Raw genomic sequence first — 22,324 nt, forward strand, 5'->3', positions numbered from 1 at the left:
CGGTCCCGGTGGCCGCCCCTCGGCCCTGCTCGGCCCCGCCCGGCTTCTCCCCTGCCTCTGTGGCCACCCTCGGACCTGCCCGGACTCCCCCGGGCCCCCAGTGGCCATCCCCGACCCCGGTGGTCACTCCCGGCCCCGCCCGCCTTCCCCGCCGCCCCAGTGGTCATCCCCGACCCCCAGTGGTCATCCCAGACCCCGGTGGTCACCCCCGACCCTGCCCGGCCTCCCCGCTGCCCCAGTGGTTATCCTCTACCCCGGTGACCATCCCCAACTCCAGGGGTCAGTCCGGCCCCGCCCTGCCCCGCCCTGCCCCGCCCGGCCACCATGGAGTTCGCGGAGCTGATCAAGACGCCGCGGGTGGACAACGTGGTGCTGCACCGGCCCTTCCACCCGGCCGTGGAGGGGACGCTGTGCCTGACCGGCCACCACCTCATCCTGTCCTCGCGCCAGGACAGCACCGAGGAGCTGTGGCTGCTGCACGCCAACATCGACGCCCTCGAGAAGCGGTGCGCGGGCCGGGCTGGACGCGGGCTGGACGGGGGCACGGGTGGACGCGGGCGCTGGCTGGACAGGGGCACGGGAGGATGCGGGGTGCGGGCTGGACGCGGGGATGGCCAGGGTGGACGGGGGCGCGGGGCTGGACAGGGGTGCGGGCTGGACGCAGGGTCTCCGGGCTGGACGCTGGGCTGGATGTGGGGGCGCAGGGACAGCCGGGGAGGACGGGGGAGCAGACTGGACGCGGAACTGGACACGAGGGCGTGGGCTAGATATGAGCGTGGGGGCACCTGGCTGGACGTGGGGACACCGGACGCCAGCAGGGATGGCTGGGGTTTTAACATGAGTGCAAGATGGCCAGTCTTGGCCCCAGGGTGGACGCAAGCGTGGGAGCGTTGGGACTGGACAGGACAGGACAGGACAGCCTCTCCTCTCTTCTAAGGAGCATCCTGGCTCGTGGCCTCCCAGTGTCCATAATGGTTAGGGGCAGGCTGCAGCCTGCTGTCCCTAGGATGACCCTCAGCCCAGCCATCTGGGCGCAGTCCTGCCAGGAAACCTTCTCCCCTACTCAAAAAATGCCAGAGTCCTTCCCTCCCCCTCAAACCTGGGTCCTTACTTTGAACCTCCCACCATGGAGGTGATCAGGAGGTCTCTCTCTCTCTCTCTCTCTCTCTCTCTCTCTCTCTCTCTCTCTCTCTCTTTTTGCCTTTTGGGTCACACCCTGCAGTGTTCAGGGGTTACTCCTGGCTCTGCACTCAGGAATCACTCCAGGTGATTCTCGAGGGGACCATATGGGATGCCGGGCGCGTGCAAGGCAAACACCTCCCAGTTGCACTATTGCTCCTGTCCCTATCATTTATTTTTCACTCTTTCTAACACCCTTTTTTGTGGGATTGGAGGTGCGGGATACCTGGATGGCCCCTGGGCCCTGTGCGAGGGGTCCCTGGGGGCCCGTTTTTCTGCAGGGGGAGAACAGAATTTGCTCCCTGGCAAAGCTGTGTGTTCCTTATGGTCTTCGGGTGGGTGGCACCCAGCTCCTGTCTTTCCTTGGTAGTGTAGCAGAATCCAAAGCCCCCCTGCTGCCCTGTACTCTGGCCCTAGCCTGGAGCAGGGCATGGTGACCACCCCACGCTAAAGCCTTTTCTCCCCCAGCCAGGGCAGAGGGTGCGAAGCAGGTGGGCTTGAGACCCGCTTTGCCCCTCTCGCCTGCACGGTCAGACCCACGGGCTTCTGGGTCAGCTGCCCGTGGCCTCCTTGCTGAGTCCTTACTCTCTGGTCTGTCCCGCGCTCTCTCTCTGGTGCCTTGGAGAGAAGAATCGGCTCTCGTCTCTTCACTCAGCCCATGCTCAGCTGCACATGGCGAAGTGCCTCTGTGAGCCCTAGGCTGGAAGCGGCAACCCTCCCCTTGGACTCTGGCTCCCCCGTTAGTGCCCTTTGTACCGTCTTCAAAGCTCTGAGTGCAGGGGGCTGAAGCAATAGCACAGTGGGTAGGGCGTTTGCCTTGCACATGGCCAACCGGGTTTGATCCCCGGCATCCCATATGGTCCCCCAACCACTGCCAGGAGTAAGTCCTGAGTGCAAAGCCAGGAATAACCCCTGTGCATCGCCAGGTGTGACCCAAATTAAAAAAAAAAAAGCTCTGAGTGCAGCTAGGGCAGACAGGCACTAACACATGGGAAGACCCAAGGGAGCCCCGCGCCGCCCTCCCGCCCACCTTTCTTCTTGTGGATTTTCTGTGCTCTTCCTACCCCACTCACCCGTGTCACCTCTGGGGGCCTGGCAGGGCTCGAGGAGGTACACAGGATACAGCCTTCCCGTCAGCAGGGGGATGTGGGAGACTTACACACACCCACCTTGGGCTGTGATGGGAAGCCAGGCCTGTGGTCAGGCCAGAGTACTGCCTCCCAGAGCTGCCCAATTTGAGTTTTCACAGTATTTTTACTGGGGTCTTGTGCATCTCACAGGTAAAGTGCTTTTTCTGAACCAGAGAGGAGTGAGGGAGGGAAGGAAGGACGGACCGAGGAAGAAGGAGGGAGGGAGAAAGGAAGCTCTTTTCCAGTGACCCCTGTATCCTTCTGCCTGCCTGCCCTCCCTCCCTCGCGGCTCTTTCTCAGCAGACTCGGAGCCCACGGAGCCAGTAGTTAGGAAGAAACCTTGAAAAATGTAGTTTGGGCCTAAGAAACAGTACAGTTTGCCTTGCACGTGGCCGACTGGGTTCCATCCCTGGTATCCCTTGTGGTTCCTTGAGCCCCACCAGGAGTGAGCTCTGAGTGCAGCAGCCAGGAAAGTGACCATGAACAATGCCGGTGTGAAGAAAGAGAAAGACAGACAGACAGATCTCAGCGTCACAGGCGGATGGCACCCAGGACAGAGAGCCCGAGAGTGCTCGAGGACAGTCGCGGAACAGAAGGCACGAGAAGTGAGAGTCACAGGGAGTCAGGATTCTAACGCCTTCCCTGCACCTGACGCACATGAGAATACGGGCATGAGAGTCTGCAGAGCAGCCAGTATGAGGCTGTGTGTATGAGGCGCTCCCTGCTTACAGAGCTGACCGACTTCCCACCCAATTCCAGAGGGGCCGCCTGCTTTCTGTGCGAGCCGGGCTTCAGCGAGGTGAAGGGGTGCATCGGGAGGCGGTGGCCCTTAGCTCAGCCTCTCCCTGGCCCCGAGAGTGCACCCCCAGCCCGTCTGCCCATGGCCAGGCTGTCTTGTGCTGCTGCTGCTTTTGAAGACCGTCCCTGGGGGCCTGGCACCCACCTAGCTCACGCACCACAGTGGCGTGACATTAGAAATCAGTAGCCAAGGGAAAACTGGAAAATGCACCAAACTGTGTGGATTTAAAAAAAAGAAAAAAATCACAGGGAAGCTAGAAGATACTCAGGGACAGATGAACGCAAACAGGCAGCCAAGTGGAGGGCCCTCGGTGCTGTGCACGGGCGTGGGGACTGTGTGGGAACCCATGTGTAAAGGCACTGGGGTGCAGATGGATCACAGACTGCAGAGGAGAGGCAGAGCCATGGAGCTGACAGGGCAGGAAGAAGGACTTCACAGACTCAGTACTCACCAGGGCCCGGGCCCTTTTTCCCACAAGGGCCATGTGGCTATTGATCATTTATAACTCGCTCAGTGGGGCGTTTACCTTGCACCCAGCCAGCCCAGTTTGATCCCCGGCACCCCACCAGGTCCCCCAAGCACCGCCAGGAGTGGTTCCTGAGTGCAGAGCCAGGAGGAAGCTCTGAGCACTGCCGGGTGTGGGCTGCAAACCAAATAAGCCAAACATCACTCACAGGTTAGATGACCCAGGCAGAGGAGCGACAGTGGTTAGCATCCAGGTCTGTCCCGACAGGCCCAGGGCCAGACCACAGGCTTCGTGGGCTTTAGGCAGCCAGCCGGCCGGACAGTCCACGAATGACATAAACCACGAATGGATGAATTTTGCTGTACAGCTACAAACCTGCCCACAAGAGACGGTAGTGAGAGTGACTCCGGGAGAGCGGACGGGCTGGCACTGACCCAGCACACCCTTGGCACAGGCCCAGAAGCTTCCAGGCGTGTGACCGGAGGAAGCGGAGAGCACGGGCAGCGGTGGGCGCTTGCCTTGCGTGCTCGACTTTTGGTTTGCACGTGGGCCACACTCGGCTGTGCTCGGAGCTTAACTCCCGGCCGTCTGCTCAGGGGTCACTCCTGGCGGCGCGCGGGGCTTGAACGCGGGCTGGCTGCGTGCAAGGCAAGTGCCTTACCTATTGTGCTATCTCTTTGGCTTCTATTTAACTCTTTCATTGGGGAGTGGGGGGGAGTCACACCTGGCAATGGCTCCGGGGTCACTCCTGGCTTTGCACTCAGGAATCACTCCTGGTGGGGCTCAGGGGACCCTGTGGGATGCCGGGGATGGAACCCTGGTCAGCCGCGTGCAGAGCTAGTGCCGTGTCTGCTATACCATTGCTCTGGTTCTTAACTGAGGTGGGGTTCTTTTTTTGTTTTTGCTTTTTTGGGTCACTCCTGGCTTTGCACTAAGGAATTAGTCCTGTGGTGGGACCATATAGGATGCTGGGAATCGAACCCAGGTCAACCGCGTGCAAGGCAAACCCTCTACCTGCTATACTACCGCTTCAGCCCCATAACTGAGTTTTATTATTTATTTATTTATTTATTTTTGCTTTTTGGGTCACACCTGGCAACGTTCAGAGGTTACTCCTGGCTCTGCACTCAGGAATTACTCCTGGTGGTGCTTGGGGAACCATATGGGATGCTGGGAATTCAACCCAGTTGGCAGTGTGCAAGGCAAACGCCCTACCTGCTAAGCTATTGCTCCGGCCCCTTAACTGAGTTTTAAAGAGCACGAAAAAGGCACTTTTGTTTCTGTCTGTAGGCTTGCTTTTGGCCACGCCCTGGCAGTACTGGTGTGTGTTGGGGGGGGCTCCCCCTAACAGACCAAGTGCCCCGCCCTTGGAATCGTCTTCCCCGCCCTGAGACGCTTATGTTTCAAATCAGTCACTGCAAGTTGGGAAGTAAAATCTGAAATCAAGTGTTGCGTGTGTTTTGAGACCTCTCCGCCATTGCTGAGCACTTGTCTCAGATACTTGCCCCTGTCGTTTAGGTGAAGAGAATCAGCCCAGTGAGGGTCACTCTCAGTATCTGAAGACATTTTCAATACAGGTTTTCTCAGGGCCTGGTAGGTCATCGGATTAGTTGGTTGGTTTTCATTTTTTGGTCATATCTGGTGATGCTCAGAGGTTATTCCTGGCTCTGCACTCAGGAATTACTCCTGGTGGTGCTCCAGGGACCATATGAGATGCCGGGGATACAACTTGGGTCGGCACATGCAAGGCAAATGCCCTCCCCGCTGTCCTGTCGCTCTGACCTCGGTAGCTCGTATTTTGATGATCCAAGTTCGATTCTCCCTTGGTTAGAATAACTGGGGAGGAGGAAGTCGAATGTGGCCGTTGTAACTATGTTCTCTTTCCAAAGAAGTGATTGTGTGCATACGTTTCTAAGCATGATTTGCTATGTATTATGTATATATATATATTTTTTTTTTACAGATTTGTGGGCCCTCTGGGGACCATCATTATAAAATGTAAAGATTTTCGGATCATTCAGCTGGATATTCCCGGCATGGAAGAGTCTTTGAATATAGCCAGTTCCATTGAAGTAAGTGTTCTGGAAGCAAAATCTGTGAAGACAAATCACAATAAAACAAGAGCATTCTGTTCTGACTCGGTGTAAGTTTTCCTTCCTGACAGGCATTTGGCTGAGTCTGTGACTCAGGCCTTCATGACTGAGGGAGAAGCCTGGCCCTGAGTCACTCATGGCCGCTGGGGCGGAGGAGGGCGGCATTGCCTTACTGCAGTTTTTTTAGGTTTTTTATTTACTTTGGGGCCACACCGGCCAGTGTTCAGGGGTCACCACTGGTGGGCCTGGGGGCTCGTGTACGGAGCGCTGGGGATGCAGCCAGTGTCACCGCGTGCCATCTCCCCAGCCCTGAGTCAACATGTGTAAGCATCCGGCTTGGCGGTGATTGTGTGCTCATTGCTGTGCGTCCATCTGCAGAACTTCCTATTTATCTTGCAAGCCTGACTTAGCTCTACCCACTAGGCCACCAGCCCACCCTCCCTGGCTGCGGCTGTCTCGGTTCCTACAGCTGTGACCGCCTCGTTCCCTCCCATCTTGCCTGCCTCCTCCCTCTGGCAGCGTCGTCCTTGGGAGGGGCAGCCTGGGCTGCCCTATACCCACAACCCCGCCCAGGGAGTGCTGGGGTCCGAGCAAGTATCGAGCCCCTGAGCCCTTTCCTGGCCCTGAGAGCAAGTGAAAATCCCCAAATATCATAATCTTGTATTTGTTTGTAATAAACCTCATTTTCCCTATCCTGAGTTTGCTTAGGACAGGATGTGGTTCATTTTTTTGTTTGTCTTAACAATATGGCCTCTATTCAGATTATAAATAATAGAAACTTTACTTGGGTAATTTAATATTTAAATTGATAAGCGACTCACCATCTTAGCAATAATCTGCTCGACATTTATAATTTGCTTTTTAAGTCGTGGCCGCTGTAGGAGCGATTAACTTGGCTTAAAGAGTTTTCAAGATTGTTACAGAGACACACCCCCTCCCAAATTTTTTTTTCTTTTTCTTTTTTTGCTTTTTTTGGGTCACATCCAGTGACGTACAAGGGTTATTCCCGGTTCTGCACTCAGGAATTACCCTTGGCGATACTCAGGGAACCATATGGGATGCTGGGAATTGAACCCGGGTCGGCTGCGTGCAAGGCAAATGCCCTACCCACCGTGCTATTGCTCTAGCCCCCGAATTTTTTTTTCTTGACCTTAGAGACTAATAAGGGTTTTGCAGCCACCCTCCCACCACCCAAATACTGTCTTAACTTCAAAAAGCGGAAAGACCTAAATATCTGTTAGTAGGGGCAGAACTAGTAGAAGAGCAGGAGGAATGTTTACCTTACACGTGGCTGACCAGGCAGGTTGGACCCCCACAGGGTCTCCTGATCCCACCAGGAATAGCCCCTGGGTGCAGAGCCCGGAGTGAGCCCTGGAGCATTGCTGAGTGTGTGTGACCCAACCTCCCCAGGCTCCCCCAAGTCTGTTGGATTTTGTGAAGTTTTTTTAGAGACTAGAAATAGAGGAACAGGTGTTGTGGCACTGAGAAAATGGGATGTGGCATTTTTCTCTCTCTGCCTCTGCTAAATGCAGCTTCCGGAAGTCGGGGCGCCGCCCTCCCCACATGTCACCTGGACGAACATGGGAGTAGGGGGTGAAAGGGTGAGGGGAGACTGCTGAGGAGGGGGAAGGGGAGGAGGGGAGTGGACTAGGGGGTGAGGGGGCTGATCGGGGAGGAGTTGGGTCGGTGAGGAGGGGGGGATGAGGGATGGGCCACACCCAGTCACCTGGGCTGCCCCGAGCTGCTTCGTGTTCTGCCTTGGTTCGGGGACTTCGGACCCTTGACCCGGGCGTTGGGCTTTGCTGCCCTCTCGGTGCTATTGTTCCTGCCAGCAGGGTCTTCTCCTGCTTTGTCCCTCGTGAGTGGTGGGCCTTAGAGAAGGTGCCAAGGTACTGTCCCTGCCACACGCGTATGGATTGGCTGGGCCTGGGAGGGTGAGTGCCCGGCTGAGTGGCCCTGTGTCCCTGCTCAGTGTAGCAGGCCTGGCCATGCCAGGTGACTGGCAGGTGCTGGCCCATCTTCTGGCCCTTCTGCATCTCAGCCCGTGAACCTTTCCCCGCCGCCTCAAGGGCCTTTTGGAAGTACAAGTGGGTTTGGTTCTTTCTGCAATGATATGTTTCAAGGAAAGGTTTGTAACGGCAGCAAAGTCACAACATCAGAATATTGGGGTCATGACTGTGCTCGCCACTTCCTGGCTGCTGGTTTGGGGCTGGAGCAGTGCTGGAAAACAGCATAGAATTTCCCCAGGAAGTGAAACACTGGTTCAGAGAGGCCCACCTGGGTTTGATCCCCAGCATAACATGGTCCCCAAGCCCCACCAGGAGTGATCCCTGGGCACAGAAGCCAGAGTAAGCCCTCGGCAAAGCCAGATGTCGTCCCCCCACCCCCGAAAAAAAAAGAAAAAAAGACATTAAAGATAGAACTGCTTTAATCTGGTGGTCCAGCCACCCCGTCCTGGCATCTCTCCAGGAGATGAGTCATCATATCCGGGACCTGTCAGCGCCCCTGGTTGAGCCACAACAACCAGTGTATAGCAGTGACCGTGTGTCCACAGAGAAGTGGAGAGCCAGGAAGGATTCTGCCCTCTGCCCCAACAAGGCCGGCCTGGAGGGCTGTGCTGAGGGGCACAGAGGCGGGCTGAGGCGGCCAGATCGGGAAGAGCAGAGCAGTGCCTGGGGCTCGGGGCGGCCAAGCTCTGTGGGGGGCGCCATGTGTGATGTGGCCGTGGAGTGACGATGGCATCACAGGCACCTGGGCGTGCTTGCTGCCCACAGCCGGAGGCCCATGTGGCAGAGCCAGGATCCTCACCCACCATCCATGGGGTGAAGCCTGCCCCTGTGTCCGTCAAGAATAGTGGTTCCGGCCTAGAGCATTAGCACAGTGGGTAGGACGTTTTCCTTGCATGCGGGCGACCCGGGTTCGATTCCCAGCATCCCCTATGGTCCCTCGAGCACCGCCAGGAGTAATTCCTGAGTGCAGAGCCAGGAGTAACCCCCGAGCATCACTGAGTGTGACCCAAAAAGAGGAAAAAAAAAATAGTGGTTCCATTTTCCAGTTTTATCTCCATCCAAGAGGGTAAAACAAGCCCAAACCATGCGCGTGCTGGCCGGGGAGGGCCACTCTCCTGCCCGGTGCTGGCTGAGACTGGCTCGGCTTCTCTGAGCTCTAGGTGGGCCGCTTGGCCTCCCTCCCACCTGTTGGACTGGCTGGCTGGGGCCTTCCGTGCCTGCTGTTCCTGAAGGCGGGAGGGAAGGGGCTTATTGGGCGTCTCGGCGAGTCTCGTGGTGCTTCCATAGCTCCTGCAGGGGGCTGTGCTGCTCACTTTGGGGGGCTTCTTTCCAACTGTATGAGCACTTGCCGTGACTGGAATCAGGGGCATCACCAGGCCCTGTCTGGCTTCCCCAAATCACCCGGTGCAGGGGCTCCAGAGAGTGTTGGCCCAGAGTGGCCGGCGTCTTTCCCCTGGGCTCATACTTTTATCCCTGCCAGGCGCTGTCCACCCTGGACTCCATCACGCTCATGTACCCCTTCTTCTACCGGCCCATGTTCGAGGTGATCGAGGACGGCTGGCACGCCTTCCTTCCCGAGCAGGAGTTCGAGCTCCATTCCTCGGCGGTGAGTGACCCCGCAGATGCTCCCTCCTGGGGACCCTGTGTGCCAGAGGATCTCTGATCTGGGGAAGGAGGGCCGGAGAAGTGGTGCAGTGGTTAGGGCACTGGCCTGGCACGCAGCTGAACCGGGTTTGGTTCCCTGCATCCCATACAGTCGCCCGAGCATGACCAGGAGCGGTCCCTGAGTACAGAGCCAGGAGCATCGCCAGGTGCCCCCCAGAAAGCAAAAACCAACCAGTGACAGTTTTGGTTCGGAAAGGAGTGCTCTGGCATCGGGCCTTCTCTCCCGCGGGGATCCCTGTGCCTAGGGCTTGTTCTCTGGAGTCAAGTGCTCCTAGCCACTCACCAGCTCAGGTGCCCTCGTGTCTGAGGACTGGGTGGCACCGAGGGGCACTTGCTCTGCTTCTGGTGGGGTTTCGTCCTCTGGAAAAGGTGGTTACATTCTTCAGACATCTATTCCCGCCGTCTTCCTGTCCCAAGCTCTGTGGCTGCTGCCCTGACCCAGAGCTCTGCCTGTCCCAGCTCCCCCTGCTGAGTGACAAGGGAGCAGGATCGGGGCTCATCAGGATGGCCTGTCACAAGGCAGACCGCGTTAGCCATGAGCCCGCAAGAGCTAGCAGGCAGTAGCCTTGCAGGACGTCTGAGCAGGGGACTTGCTCTTGCTCCGGGGCAGGCGCGTCCCCGGCCTGGCCTGCTTCTGCCTCTGGAGGGTGGGGGTCTCGAGTGCAGGGGTAGGTGTTGAGGCTGAGGTTGGGTCTTTTCTTCCCCTGAGCAGCCCGTGGGGTCCCCTGGGCTGAGCGTGGGTGGCCGGAGGATGGTGGTGCCAGCGCCTGGTGGGTCCCTCGTGCCAGCTCTGAGACCTCCTTTGCTTTGTAGACCAATGAATGGCGGCTGAGTCACGTCAACAGGGACTTTACCGTCTGCCCCTCGTACCCGCCAGTCGTCATCGTGCCCAAGGCCATCGACGACGAGGCCCTGCGCAAGGTGGCCGCCTTCCGCCAAGGTGGACGCTTCCCTGTGCTCAGCTACTACCATAAGAAGAACGGGATGGTGGGTGCCAGGCCCTGGGGGTGGTGGGTGCCAGGCCCTGGGGGAGGTGGGTGTCAGGCCCTAAGGGTAGCCAGGCTGGCAGCCCTGCAGGGCCCTTTTCAACACCCTCAGCTGTGCTGCGGGTCGGACCCCCGGGCCCAGGTGTGTCGGGAGTCTAGGAGTGGAGGGAGGGCAGCTGTTGCCGTCATTCTCTGCCCGCATCCCTGCAAGGGCGAACGGGACGAGGGGTCAAGGAGTGAGAGATGCCGTGACGTGGCCACGCCCTGCGCTGCTCCCTGCCCTGTCCCAGACGCCCCTGTGATGCCTTCCTCGTGGAAACTCCCGGCTGCGTACTCTCGGCCACACCCCGTGCCACCTGGGACTCGCTTTTCCTTCAGGCCCTTAGGGAGCTTTTGCGTGTATGAACAGGCCCTCGTCATTCTTGACAGTAGCGAATGCTGGTGGGAAGTTTGCCACCATTGAGACCTGGGTGATGGCACAGCGGGGAGGGCATTTGCCTCCTTGTACACGGCTGACCCGGGTTCGATTCCCAGCATCCCATATGGTCCCCCGAGCACTACCAGGAGTAATTCCTGAGTGCAGAGCCAGGAGTAATCCCTGATCATTGCTGGATGTGTCAAAAAAAAAAAAAAAAAAGGAAAGAAAGGAAAAAAAGAAAGTTTGCCAGCGCTTTTCTGGGCAGTCTTTGTGGAGATCCAGGGGTGCCACGATGACGGTCAAGGTCCTGGCGGGGGCGATTTTGGGCCAGAGCAATAGGACAGTGGGGAGGGCGCTTGCCTGGCACATGGCCAACCTGGTTTCAATCCCAGGCACCCCATTTGGTCCCCTAAACCCTGCCAGGAGTAATTCCTAAGCAGAGTTTCTGTGCTCTGCTGGGTGTGACCCCCTCTAAAAAAAGTAGCTCCGGGGTGGCTTGAAAGGGCTGTCAGCGGTCACCAGACTGTCATGGGTGGGGTGTCATGGGCTGGCCCTGGGACCCTCACTCTCTAGCCCAGAGCAAGGTCTTGGGGAGCGGAGGAGGGGGCCAGGCTGGCAGCGCTGGGGAGAATGGAATCAGGTCCCCACCGAGCAGACCGCGTTCTCATGGGTCCCTCCCCAAGCCCCTCTGTGGCCCCCAGTGACCCTGCCAGCCCCAATTATGTGAGTGTCCTGCCTTTGGGCCCTCTCCACCACGGTCTGTCTCACTGTCTCACCACCACAGCCCAGGGCAAGGGAAGGGCCAGGAGTCGAAGGGGCTGCCACGAGCGGGTGTCCCTCGTGCACGGCCCACAGCAGTGGCCTGGCCGCGGCCACACTCGAGCCCCCGTGCCCCCCAGGTGATCATGCGCAGTGGCCAGCCGCTCACAGGCACCAGCGGGCGGCGCTGCCGTGAGGACGAGAAGCTCATCAACGCGTCGCTGAGGGCGGGAAAGCGCGGCTACATCGTGGACACCCGGCCCCTGGGCGCGGCTCAGCAGGCCCGGGCTCGGGGCGGCGGCTTCGAGCAGGAGGCACATTACCCGCAGTGGAGGCGCATCCACAAGTCCATCGAGAGGTAGGCGGGCTCGAATCCCGAGTCACTCCCATTCCGAGAGTGCCGGAAATGAGCCCCGGTGGGAGTCTGGGGCAGCCCAGGCCAGGCAGCGACTTCTTCAGGGCGGCTCTGCTCCTGCAGTGGCTTCCTGACATGGATGTGCTCCCAGGAGTGCTGAGAGGCTTCGTCTTCCCTCGTCCCACTCACACACCTCGTTATGATGAGAGTGACCGGGAGGGTCTTCTGGGCAGGAGGCAGTGGTGCAAGAAAGGGTCATGGTGGTACAGACGTTACCTGCCACATGCAGGCCTCTCCCTGCTGGGGAGCTGAGCCACGGGAGCCGGCTGCCTCTCTGCAGCCAGCCTAGGGAGTGTTTTGAGGGTCCCTGGGGAATGTTCTGGCAGTTGCGCGTGGATTTTGCTCCTGGCTGCCCTGTCCCTCCCTCACTGTTCTGCTTTCTGCCCTTGGTGCCTCGTCGTTGCCCCAGGTACCACGTCCTTCAGGAGAGCCTCGTGAAGCTGGTAGAGGCCTGTAATGACCAGTCCCAGAACATGGACCGATGGCTGAGCAAGCTGGAGGCCTCCAATTGGCTGACGCACGTCAAGGAGACTCTGACCACTGCCTGCCTGGCCGCCCAGTGCATCGACAGGTGAGGTCCCGCCCTGCACTCACCAGGCTCCAGGGCCCACCCTGGGGTCTGAAAACGTGGCCGCACAGGGCCTGTGGCACTGAGTGAGAGTGTGGGATCTGGCTCCTGAGCATGAAGGGTCCCGGTGCTTGTTGCATAAGACCCTTGAGCTCTGGGTCAGCCCATTTTCCCGATGTTGTCAGTTTGTCTGTCTTCTCAGCGGGCGGATGTCCCTGCCCGTGTCTGTGAGGCCCTGGAGGGCACCGTTGGTTCTGGTCTCTCCCCTCCTGGGCAGAGTCAGTGCAAGACCGCGGCAAGGTGTCGGGGTGCCTCTCTACATGCCACACTTGGGCCTGGAAGTCACTGGCAGAAGGGGGTGTCAGAGCCCCTGATGCCCTTGCACAGATGAGCCGCACTCACCTTTGCAGTTGGTGCAGGGGACGTTGCCAGGCACCTGAGTCCGTTTCTTGGTACCTCCAAGTCAGAGAGTGATTCAGCTTCCCTTTTTTTTTTTCTTTTGGGTCACACCCCGTGATGCACAGGGGTTACTTCTGGCTCTGCACTCAGAAATTCCTCCTGGTGGTGCTTGGGGGACCCTATGGGATGCTGGGAATTGAACCCCGGCTGGCCGCATGCAAGGCAAATGCCCAACCTGCTGTGCCATTGCTTTAGCCCCATGATCCAACTTCTTCACGGTTGAAGAGAAGCCGGGTGATGGAATGTGTCACTTCAGGCCATTGTTTGCCAAAGTGGGGGATCCTGCCAGGGGCTGGTCTCAGCGAGCAGAGCCACTGGGGACCACTTCCTGTGTGTTTGTTGGGAAAATGTAGATCCCCAGGGGTGCTGGTCTGTATACCAGTGCTGTGTGATAGGCAGAACTCATTCTTCTGGGAGATACGGAGACAAAGGACCAGGTTCCGGGGCAGAGAGATGAGGAGCATGGGAAGAAATGGGGAAGGGCTCCGTGCGCATGTGGGGAGACCGGGAAGGACTCCGTGCACCCCTGGAGATGGGGACGGACTCCATCCTTCCCAGGCTGCTGCTTGCTTGTATGTAGGCCTGAGGGTGCCCTAGATGCCACCCACTGACTCTGGTTCTCCTGCAGGGAAGGCGCCTCTGTCCTGATCCATGGCTCTGAAGGCACCGACTCCACACTGCAGGTCACCTCCCTGGCCCAGATCATCCTGGACCCCAGAAGCCGGACCGTGCACGGGTTTGAGGCTCTGATCGAGAGAGAGTGGCTGCAGGTGAGGGTTGACTCAAGGGCTGATACGGGGCTGACAGTGACTGTGAGGCTGACAGTGACTGTGGGGCTGACAGAGACTGTGGGGCTGACGGAGACTGTGGGGCTGAGGAGGCTGTGGGGCTGACGGATACTGTGGGGCTGACAGAGACTGTGGGGCTGACGGACACTGTGGGGCTGACAGAGACTGTGGGGCTGATGGACACTGTGGGGCTGACAGAGGCTGTGGGACTGACAGCGTTAAGCCCGGGCTTCTGGGTTCCCAAGCGGTGGGACGGACAGAAGCACTAACTCGATAATGCAAAAACAGTAGGAGTTTTATTCCAATATACTGGGGTCAACTACCTCACCCACAGAGCGGTCTCTTGATAGCGACCCTGACTTTAGACAGCAAGCGGTTTATATAGGGTTTGATTACATACGCAGTACATGCCTTATTGTTTCAGAAAAAAAATCCTAGTTACCAAACAAAGGTGTTTTGGCAAGTGTCTAGGGTAACAGTGGTTAGGCAACAATTAAACAATAATTTCCAGTATCAGCACCAATTTTACGATTACATAGACTTCTCGTTCTTTTAGGGTTAACAGAAAGCAACTTCTGGGGCATTGTGAGAATTGATTAATTGAGCCCACTTGCTGAGCCCAAGAACTTCCCTAGGTGGGTTCAGGTTGGCTAAGTATGCATTGTTTCATTGCTGGGAAACGGAATCTGTTTCAGTTCCAGGAACTGAACCTGAGGCCTACTTGATTTTTCCCATATCTGCTGCCTGTCATGGCATCAGTTTCGCCCTTACAACAGAGACTGGGGCTGAGGAGGCTGTGGGGCTGACAGAGACTTGTGGGACTGAGGAGATGGTGGGCTGAGGAGACTGTGGTGGCCACCTGTCCCCTGTCTCCCCCAGGCTGGGCACCCGTTCCAGCAGCGCTGTGCACAGTCGGCCTATGGCCCCAGCAGGCAGCGCTGGGAGGCGCCCGTTTTCCTGCTCTTCCTGGACTGCGTGTGGCAGATCCTGCGCCAATTCCCCTGCTCCTTCGAGTTTGGCGAGAGCTTCCTCATCCTCCTCTTCGAGCACGCCTACGCCTCACAGTTTGGGACTTTTCTGGGCAACAATGAGAGCGAGAGGTGGGTGCCCTGCTCCCTGGCCCATGTGGGGAGGGGGTGTCGGTGAGGGCCCTGCTGGGGGCGAGGCTGCGCTGGGAGCGTCCTGCAGCCTGGGTGGCCACAGGCACCCCTCACGCTCATCGGTCTCTCCCCAAGAGTTGGGTGGCCACGTAAAGCGCTGCCGTCCGCGTGCAGGCTGGCACTGTCTCCGCTCTGGCAGAAGCCCCCATACAGAACCCATCAACCTGTCCGGTTTTCTAGGCAAGAGAGCGAGATCCCAAGAAGGGAAAAGGCATAAACCAGATATGGCTGAAAAGCATGCCCCCCACCCCCACCCTCAGCCCTGCCCCCAGACCTTGAGACCACCCTCTGACCAGAACGGGGTCTGACATTTTCTCAGTGGCTGTCGTAAATGAGCAGGGCTGGCAGCTGATTGGCTTGCTTGGTAGCCCCAACACCGGGTTGAAAAATAAACACGAACAGTTCCTTTGCCCATGGACAAATAGGATGGTCGCCTCTCATGCTCCCTCTGACAGCTGGTAGAGCGGAGGGCTGTGGTGTGTGACAGTGGTCGCATCTCTGCTGGCTTAAATAGAAGCTGACCGAGCGGTAGAGTCCACGGGGATCTTCAGCATGAGAGTTTCATCTACATTCTGGCTTTAGAGGCGCGGGGTGGGGCGCGGGGCTGTCGTCCAGCTGGGAGGGTTCAATCCCTGGCATCCGTACATGACCCCGAGCCTATCAGGAGTAATTCCTGAGCACCAAACCAGGAGTGAGCCCCGAGCATTGCTGGTGTGCCCTCCGACCCTCTCCTCCCCCAAAAGATGGACTAGGGGAAAAAAATTAGAATGGTGGTATGAAGTTCTAGAAAGTTCTCAGTAGTTTTTACATGTTTTGGCTATTGCTACCACAGCCCCATAGGGCTCTTATGATGAAAACTACAAAGGCAATTTAATGGGTGCATTTATATTTTATAATATTTCTTCTTTACGCCCAAGGCTATCTGCACTTAATTTTTTTTCCCTGATTATGGTACGAGGCTGAGACAGGATTAACTTGTTCCCAGGCATGTTCAGGCTGAAGTGCCTCCTATTTGCATTATAAAATTGAGGCTCTGCAGAAGCATTCAGGGGAGTTGGGTGCAGTTTTCTTCTATTTGGAGTTTAGGCTTGAATAAATGTTTGGGTTTTTCTGTGAACTGTTTTGGGGAGAGGTGGTTTGGGCCCCACCTGGGGATGCTCAGGGGTCTCTCCTTGCTCTGTATTCACCTGAATTCTGGCACAGTGGATGATAAGGGGTGTTGGGGATGGAACCCAGGTCGCCCACGTCCAAGGCAGACCCCCTCCCCGCCATAGCACCACTCCAGGCCCTGGGCGTAGATGAGTCTTCTAGACACATTTATTTCCATTCATGAGATTTACTGTTGCTTTGTTTCACGCTGACGGTTGAGTGATAATTATCCTTGCATTGTTACGCGTATATTTTTTATTTCTGATCCTGAAACAGGCCTACTTTGAAGAGGTGACATTTGAGTTGGCTCACCGTAGATCTGCAATTCATGTTTTACTTTCCTGCCCTAGGAACTGTTCTGCGATGCTACAGTTAACTCATAGTTAATAAGGCATTACTTAGCCACACCTTTTCCTTCTATTTTCTTCATTATTACCAAGTGGAAGGTCTGATGCTTCCTGACTTTAGGGTCTGTGTATCTCTGCTGTGAAATCTAGAATCTTCTAATGAAAGTAGAAGGGATGATATTAGAAGAGCAGTGAGCATGTTTAAAAGAATGGGCATTTGAGATTCTTTTTCATTTTTTTAAAATTAAATCACCATTTGAAATTTTTTCTTCCTTTTTTTATTGAATCACCATGAAATAGCCCATTACAAAGCTGTTTACAATTGGGTTTCAGCCATACAGTGTTCCAACGCCTGTCCCTCCACCAGTGTACATTTCCCACCACCAATGTCCTCAGTTTCCCTTCCACCCACCCCCACCTCCACCCCCCTCTTCAGCCTGCCTCTGTGGCAGGTATTTTTCCCCTCTCTCTCATTGATATTTCTTTTTTTTTTTTTATGTAAGAGTACTGCTATTTCTTCAGCCACTGATTAGCTGATTGAATTGTGCATGAACTCCACTCATTGATATTTCTTACGGATGCAAAAATCTAACATTACTTCACCGTTATGAATTTGGGAGATTGGAATTTTAACTAGTCCTTCTATTGAAAACACACACACACACACACACACACACACACACACACACACACACACACAACCCTTTAAAAACCACGGCAGCACTTGTGTGTCTTCAGGCTCCTGGCCAGGCCGAGGTCAGCGGGAGGAATTTTCACTCTTCCTTAATGAATAATGATGTTGAGCGTCTTTGAGAAATAGCTATTCAAATAGTCTTTTCAAATATCTGTTTAAATGCTTCATCTGGTTGCGCTATGAGGGTTTTGGTTAGGGGTTGTGTTGACTCGGGCTTTACTGGTGTTCCAGTGACATGGCCTTCTAGACCATGGTGGGGCTTTTCTTTCTTTTTGGTTTGGAGGCCACAACTGGCTGTGCTCTGGTCCTAGCTCTGTGCTCAGGGGGCCCAAATAGGGTCCTGGGGATGGAGCCTCGGTTGGCTGCGAGCAGGGAAAGCGCCCTGCCCTCCCCGCTGTCTTATCTTTCCAGTATATCTTGGTGTGTCTTTCCATTGATTTACATCTTTTGTTTATATTAGCAGTATTTTAGTTTTGATGCAGAAATCTTTCCTCTGCAGCCAAATGTAGTCTCCAGTATTATTGTGAATGCTGTTGTAAATGGACTTTTTTTTTTTTTTTTAGTTTCTTTTTAGAGAGTTAATTGCTGGTAACAGAAACATGACTATGGGGCTGGAGCTATAGCACAATGGGTAGGGCATTTGCCTTGCAGGTGGCAAACCTGGGTTTGATTCCCAGCATCCCTTATGGTCCCCTGAGCCCCGCCAGGGGTAATTCCTGAGTGCAGAGCCAGGAGGAACCCCTGCGCATCACTGGATGTGACCCAAAAAGCAAAAAAAATCCCCAAAAAACCCAAAAAACAAAAAACGATTGTGTGTGTGCATGGGTGTGTGCATGTGTATGTGTGTATGCATGTGTGCGTGTGTGTGCATACGCGTGCGTTCTGTCGGATTCTCTGGCCCTTTGGAAGCACGTTGCCTGTAACTAGAGACAGTTGTGCTGCTTCCTTCCTCACGCACGTGCTCACAGGAGCTCCCTGCTGAGTCTGGCTTAGCTGTGGATTTTTGGCAGACATATCTGCCGTGTTGAGAAAATTTCCTCACGCTCCTAATTTGTTCAGTGTTTTTATTTTGAAGAGATGCTGGGTTTCCTGTGACTTTGTCCTTCAATCTAGTAATGTGATGTATCGATTGTTTTTTTATTATGTTCTAACCAGCTTCTGTACCTAAGATAATCCTACTGGTATTTTGTAGACCCCATCTAACATGCTGTTGGAGTGGGTTTGCTGGTAGTTTGTTGAGGATTTTTGCATCTTTTTTATAAGGGAAATTCACCTTTGTGGTTTTGTTTCCTTGTGGTGCCTTTATGATCATGGAAGATGCTCTGGAGTAGGAATTGGGGAATGTTCCTTTGCTGTCTTAGAAAGTTTAAGAAGAACCAGTATTTCATTTCCATTTAAACGTTCGGTTGAACTCACCAATGAAGTCATTAGGTTCTATAATTTCTTTTTTTGGAATTTTTTTTATTGCTAACTCAGTCTCTTGGTTATATGTCTGGTAAGATTTTGATTTCTTGAGTCGTTGTAAATAATTTAAATGTTTATAAGACTTTACCCCTCTCTTCCATACTCTAACTTCACATATAATTGTGTATCATAGTCTCTTCTGATAGGATTTATTTATGTTGGGTTGTGCTTATGGCCCGTTTCATTTCTAATTTTACTTATCCATGTCTTTTCTCCCTCCCTGCTTTCTCTCCCTTTCTCTCTTTCCACTTTAGCTAAAAGGGAAATTTTCTTCTTTTGGAAGAACCAACATTGAGTTTCATGATACTATTCAGTGATTTTCTTTTTCTCTTTGTTTGTTTTGGTCACACTCAGCATGGCTTAGGGCTTTGTTGCATAACATTGGTTTATCCTTGCTCCTCCTGCAGGGGGCTTTGATTTATTGAGTTACTCCCACAACAGTGCCCCTGAGGCACACCCAATTCCATCAAGTGCTAAGAATCCTATATTGCTTTTCTCTTTCCTTTATGTCATTTGCATGGTAGCTTCAACAGTGTCCTTTTTGTATAGACACAAGAAGACAGTTGACGCTATGTTTTTGTAACATGGGAATTAATACACTCAGAAATAATACTCCTGGGCATCCATCATTTTACCTGACTTAACACCCCCAAAAGGAGGGTCCCAGCGAGAGACAAGGATGGACCCAAGGAAAGCTGTAAGCTGCCCTGGCATCAAAAGGGGACAAGCTAAGCACCATAAGTATAATAAGTTAAGAGCTTATGGAACAAACTCTGTCATGACCCAAAAAGAAGTAACTGAATAAGGACCCTGCTGGAGTTAGGAAAGACTAACCTGGCTTGAGGACTATTCTGGGATATATAGTGAGAGGTCCCTAGGAAGAGCCACCCTTTAAGCTTAATGTATTTCTTACTGTATTCATACAAAATGACTAGAAATATTATAAGAAGTAAATTTACTATAATTGTTTAAATGGATTACTGGCTGAGGAGAGGAGAAAGCAATATACCCTGGATGGAATCCGCCCTTGAGTGTATCTCCTAGTAATCTGGAGTGCTGAACCCTCAGGTGAGATCTTGTCCTTGTTAATTCCCTAGAACTTCCCCTGAAGGAGTGGCTTTACATCTGTTTGTTGTTATAACAATGTTCAACCCCATCTATTGTACCTATTGTGCTTTGTATGGACATCTCCGTACTGTGAGGAAGATCTTAGAGGCCGGAGTAAAAGTGGCTATTGGGTACCGCAAGATTTTTATGTGGTCGCAAAATGTGCTTAAGCCCCTCTCAATACATGCAATGGAGGATGTGGTTCAGCGATGAGGCCAAGGCAAAACTTCATGACTTAGGTCGTTCTGGATGAAAATTTTCAGGGATTAAATTGATTTATGAGATGTTAATAGGTAAAAGGAAATGGCTCGACCCAAAAAGACAAGTCACCATGTCTCGTGCTGTTTTTGCTCATGTCTGTGAGGCTCCCTGGGGGCTTGGGAGAAGATTGGTGCACATGTCGAATTTCAGGGAAGCTATACAAAGATTGTCCAGGGGTCCTGGAACCATATGCAGACTTTATAGGGAGATTCATGGATGCAATTGAGAAGCAGGTTCAGTGTAAAGTGAGTGACTCAGCAAAATCTGTCGAAACAATTGGCTTTTGAAAATACTAATGAGAATTGCCAAGCTATTCTGTACCCCATTAAGGAAAAGGAGGACATAATGGGGTACATGAAGGTGTGTCGTAGTGTTAGTTCTGTTAAGCATCAGGCGCAGATGAATGCTTTTGAAGCTTATGCAGTACAGAGACAAGCTCAGAATAAATATTTCAGGGGGCTGGAGCCACAGTACAGCGGGTAGGGCATTTGACTTGCATGTGACTGACCTGGGTTCAATTCCCATCATCCCATGTGTTCCCCAAGCACCACCAGGAGTAATTCTGGAGTGTAAAGCCAGGAGTAACCCCTGTGCATTGCTGGGTGTGACCCTAAATTGTGGGAAATCAGGTGACTTTTGAGAGGGAACCCCCTGCTACTTCGAAAGCACCACCCAGGATCTGTGCATGGTATAAGAGGAAAGCACCTCCCAGGCCCTATCCCTGGTGTAAGAGGGGAAACCACTGGGCCAGGGACTGCCATGCCAGATTTGATGCTATGGGTAAACCGATTTCGGGAAACCTGCAAGGGGGCCAGCCCCAGGGTCTGTTAAACCAGGGGACATTCCAGACTGCAGCACCCTCTTCCCAATGTGGAGTTTCAGAGCTCCAGTCAATAGATTCACTGCAGCCAGCCTCAGCAGGGAGTGCAGCCATGGATATCCCCTGCCCTGATACAGTTCTATAACCCCTGCCCAGTATCCCTACAAGTTAAATCCTGGTGTAAAGGGACCAATCCCACGAGACACTTGCGGCCTACTCTTAGGAGAAGCAGTTTGACTGTTAAGGAAATTACTATTCACTGGAGTCATTGATTCAGATTATACTGGGGAAATAGTGATTGTTATCACGGTGCCAATTGTTTGGACATTTGATAAGGGAGAGTGCATTGCTCAGCTTCTCTTACGTCCTTTGGTTATGCCCAGTCAATCTGCTCGCTCTAGGATGGGAGGTTTTTGGCAGCACTAATCCTTTGATGGCCTGTGTCGCCCCTCTTAGGACAACCACCCACTTGTAACTCTTGAGATCCATGGGAACAAATTAAGGGAATGATTGACTCGGGGGCTGATGTCTATCATCTCTACCCAATATTGGACCTGTAACTGGGCCGTGCAGGCAATACCCCACGGTTTGCATGGAGTAGGCATGATGCCTTCTTCCTCTGTCCGGCAGAGTGCCAGATGGTTAAAATGTTTTCGCCACGAGGGCATTACAACCACTTTCCAGCCCTACACAACACCCATACCCCTGAACTCGTGGGGACTAGATTTACTTGAACAATGGCAAGCACAGATTAGGATCCCCACTCTGCCTCCTCCTGTGGCCTCCAATCCTGAGACCACCCACCCTCTTTTTAATAGGGGACACTGCAGCTTTATGCCCGACACCCCTCCATATTCAGTGGAGATCCCACGATCCTGTGTGGTTCCCCCAGTGGCCCCTTAACAATGAAAAATTAAGGGTGTTAGAGTCCTTAGAACCACGAAGTGAAGTTGGGACAACTTCACTTTCAGAATGGAATTCCCCTCTCTTGGTTATCAGAAAGAAATAAGGCAAGTAGTGTTTGCTGATTGACCCTCGGAATGTTAATTCCACCACGGTTCCCATGGGGCCCTTCAGCCTGGCTTTCCTTCCCCTACTGCTACTCCTAAGTATTGGCCACTGGTGGTCATAAATTTAAAACCTGTTTTTACAACACAACATGTCTACTGGGCTTTCCTTGCCCCCGGCTTTTACAGGCTGTGGATTGGACAATGCCAGGACTCCGTGTTTGGACTAACAATTCCCTCCTTCTACCCCTTCCTTGGGATTCTCAGAGGCCTCAGTTCCCAAATGAGGAATTTCTTTTATTTTCTCCCCAGGATATTCCCTTGATACTGTTTGTATTGGAGTGTCTCCCTCTGTTTCTCTCCCCACCAGACTTGGGCTCATATCAAGCCCCTGATTCATACCATCTCTGACCACTTTCAGAAGGTGTTTTCTCTTACGCGCATGCTTTCCAGTGATGTGACACCCACTAATCAGAGCTCTCTAGGACAGCCTTCCCTTCCAGTTGGGAGGCCATCTCTACGAAAGATTGGAAGTACTCGCCTAGGCAGTGAGCAGAATGCCAGTCCCCCCTAGACAAACT

General features: G+C 54.0%; 1 protein-coding gene across 1 annotated transcript in view; it reads left to right on the top strand.

The window, feature by feature from the left end:
* Positions 1 to 268: 268 nt before the first annotated feature.
* The window catches only part of MTMR9 (myotubularin related protein 9), a 28,437-nt gene continuing 6,381 nt past the window's right edge, over positions 269 to 22,324 (top strand). Inside the window, exons 1-8 of the mRNA XM_056114050.1 lie at positions 269 to 506; positions 5,538 to 5,646; positions 9,157 to 9,282; positions 10,155 to 10,328; positions 11,645 to 11,862; positions 12,329 to 12,490; positions 13,575 to 13,716; positions 14,614 to 14,834. Coding sequence (XP_055970025.1) covers positions 325 to 506; positions 5,538 to 5,646; positions 9,157 to 9,282; positions 10,155 to 10,328; positions 11,645 to 11,862; positions 12,329 to 12,490; positions 13,575 to 13,716; positions 14,614 to 14,834 — 1,334 coding nt within the window. The 5' untranslated portion in view covers positions 269 to 324. The remainder of the gene's footprint in view (positions 507 to 5,537; positions 5,647 to 9,156; positions 9,283 to 10,154; positions 10,329 to 11,644; positions 11,863 to 12,328; positions 12,491 to 13,574; positions 13,717 to 14,613; positions 14,835 to 22,324) is intronic.

This window comes from Sorex fumeus, unplaced genomic scaffold, assembly GCF_029834395.1.
Source record: "Sorex fumeus unplaced genomic scaffold, SorFum_2.1 ptg000024l, whole genome shotgun sequence".
NCBI classification, from domain to species: Eukaryota; Metazoa; Chordata; class Mammalia; order Eulipotyphla; family Soricidae; genus Sorex; species Sorex fumeus.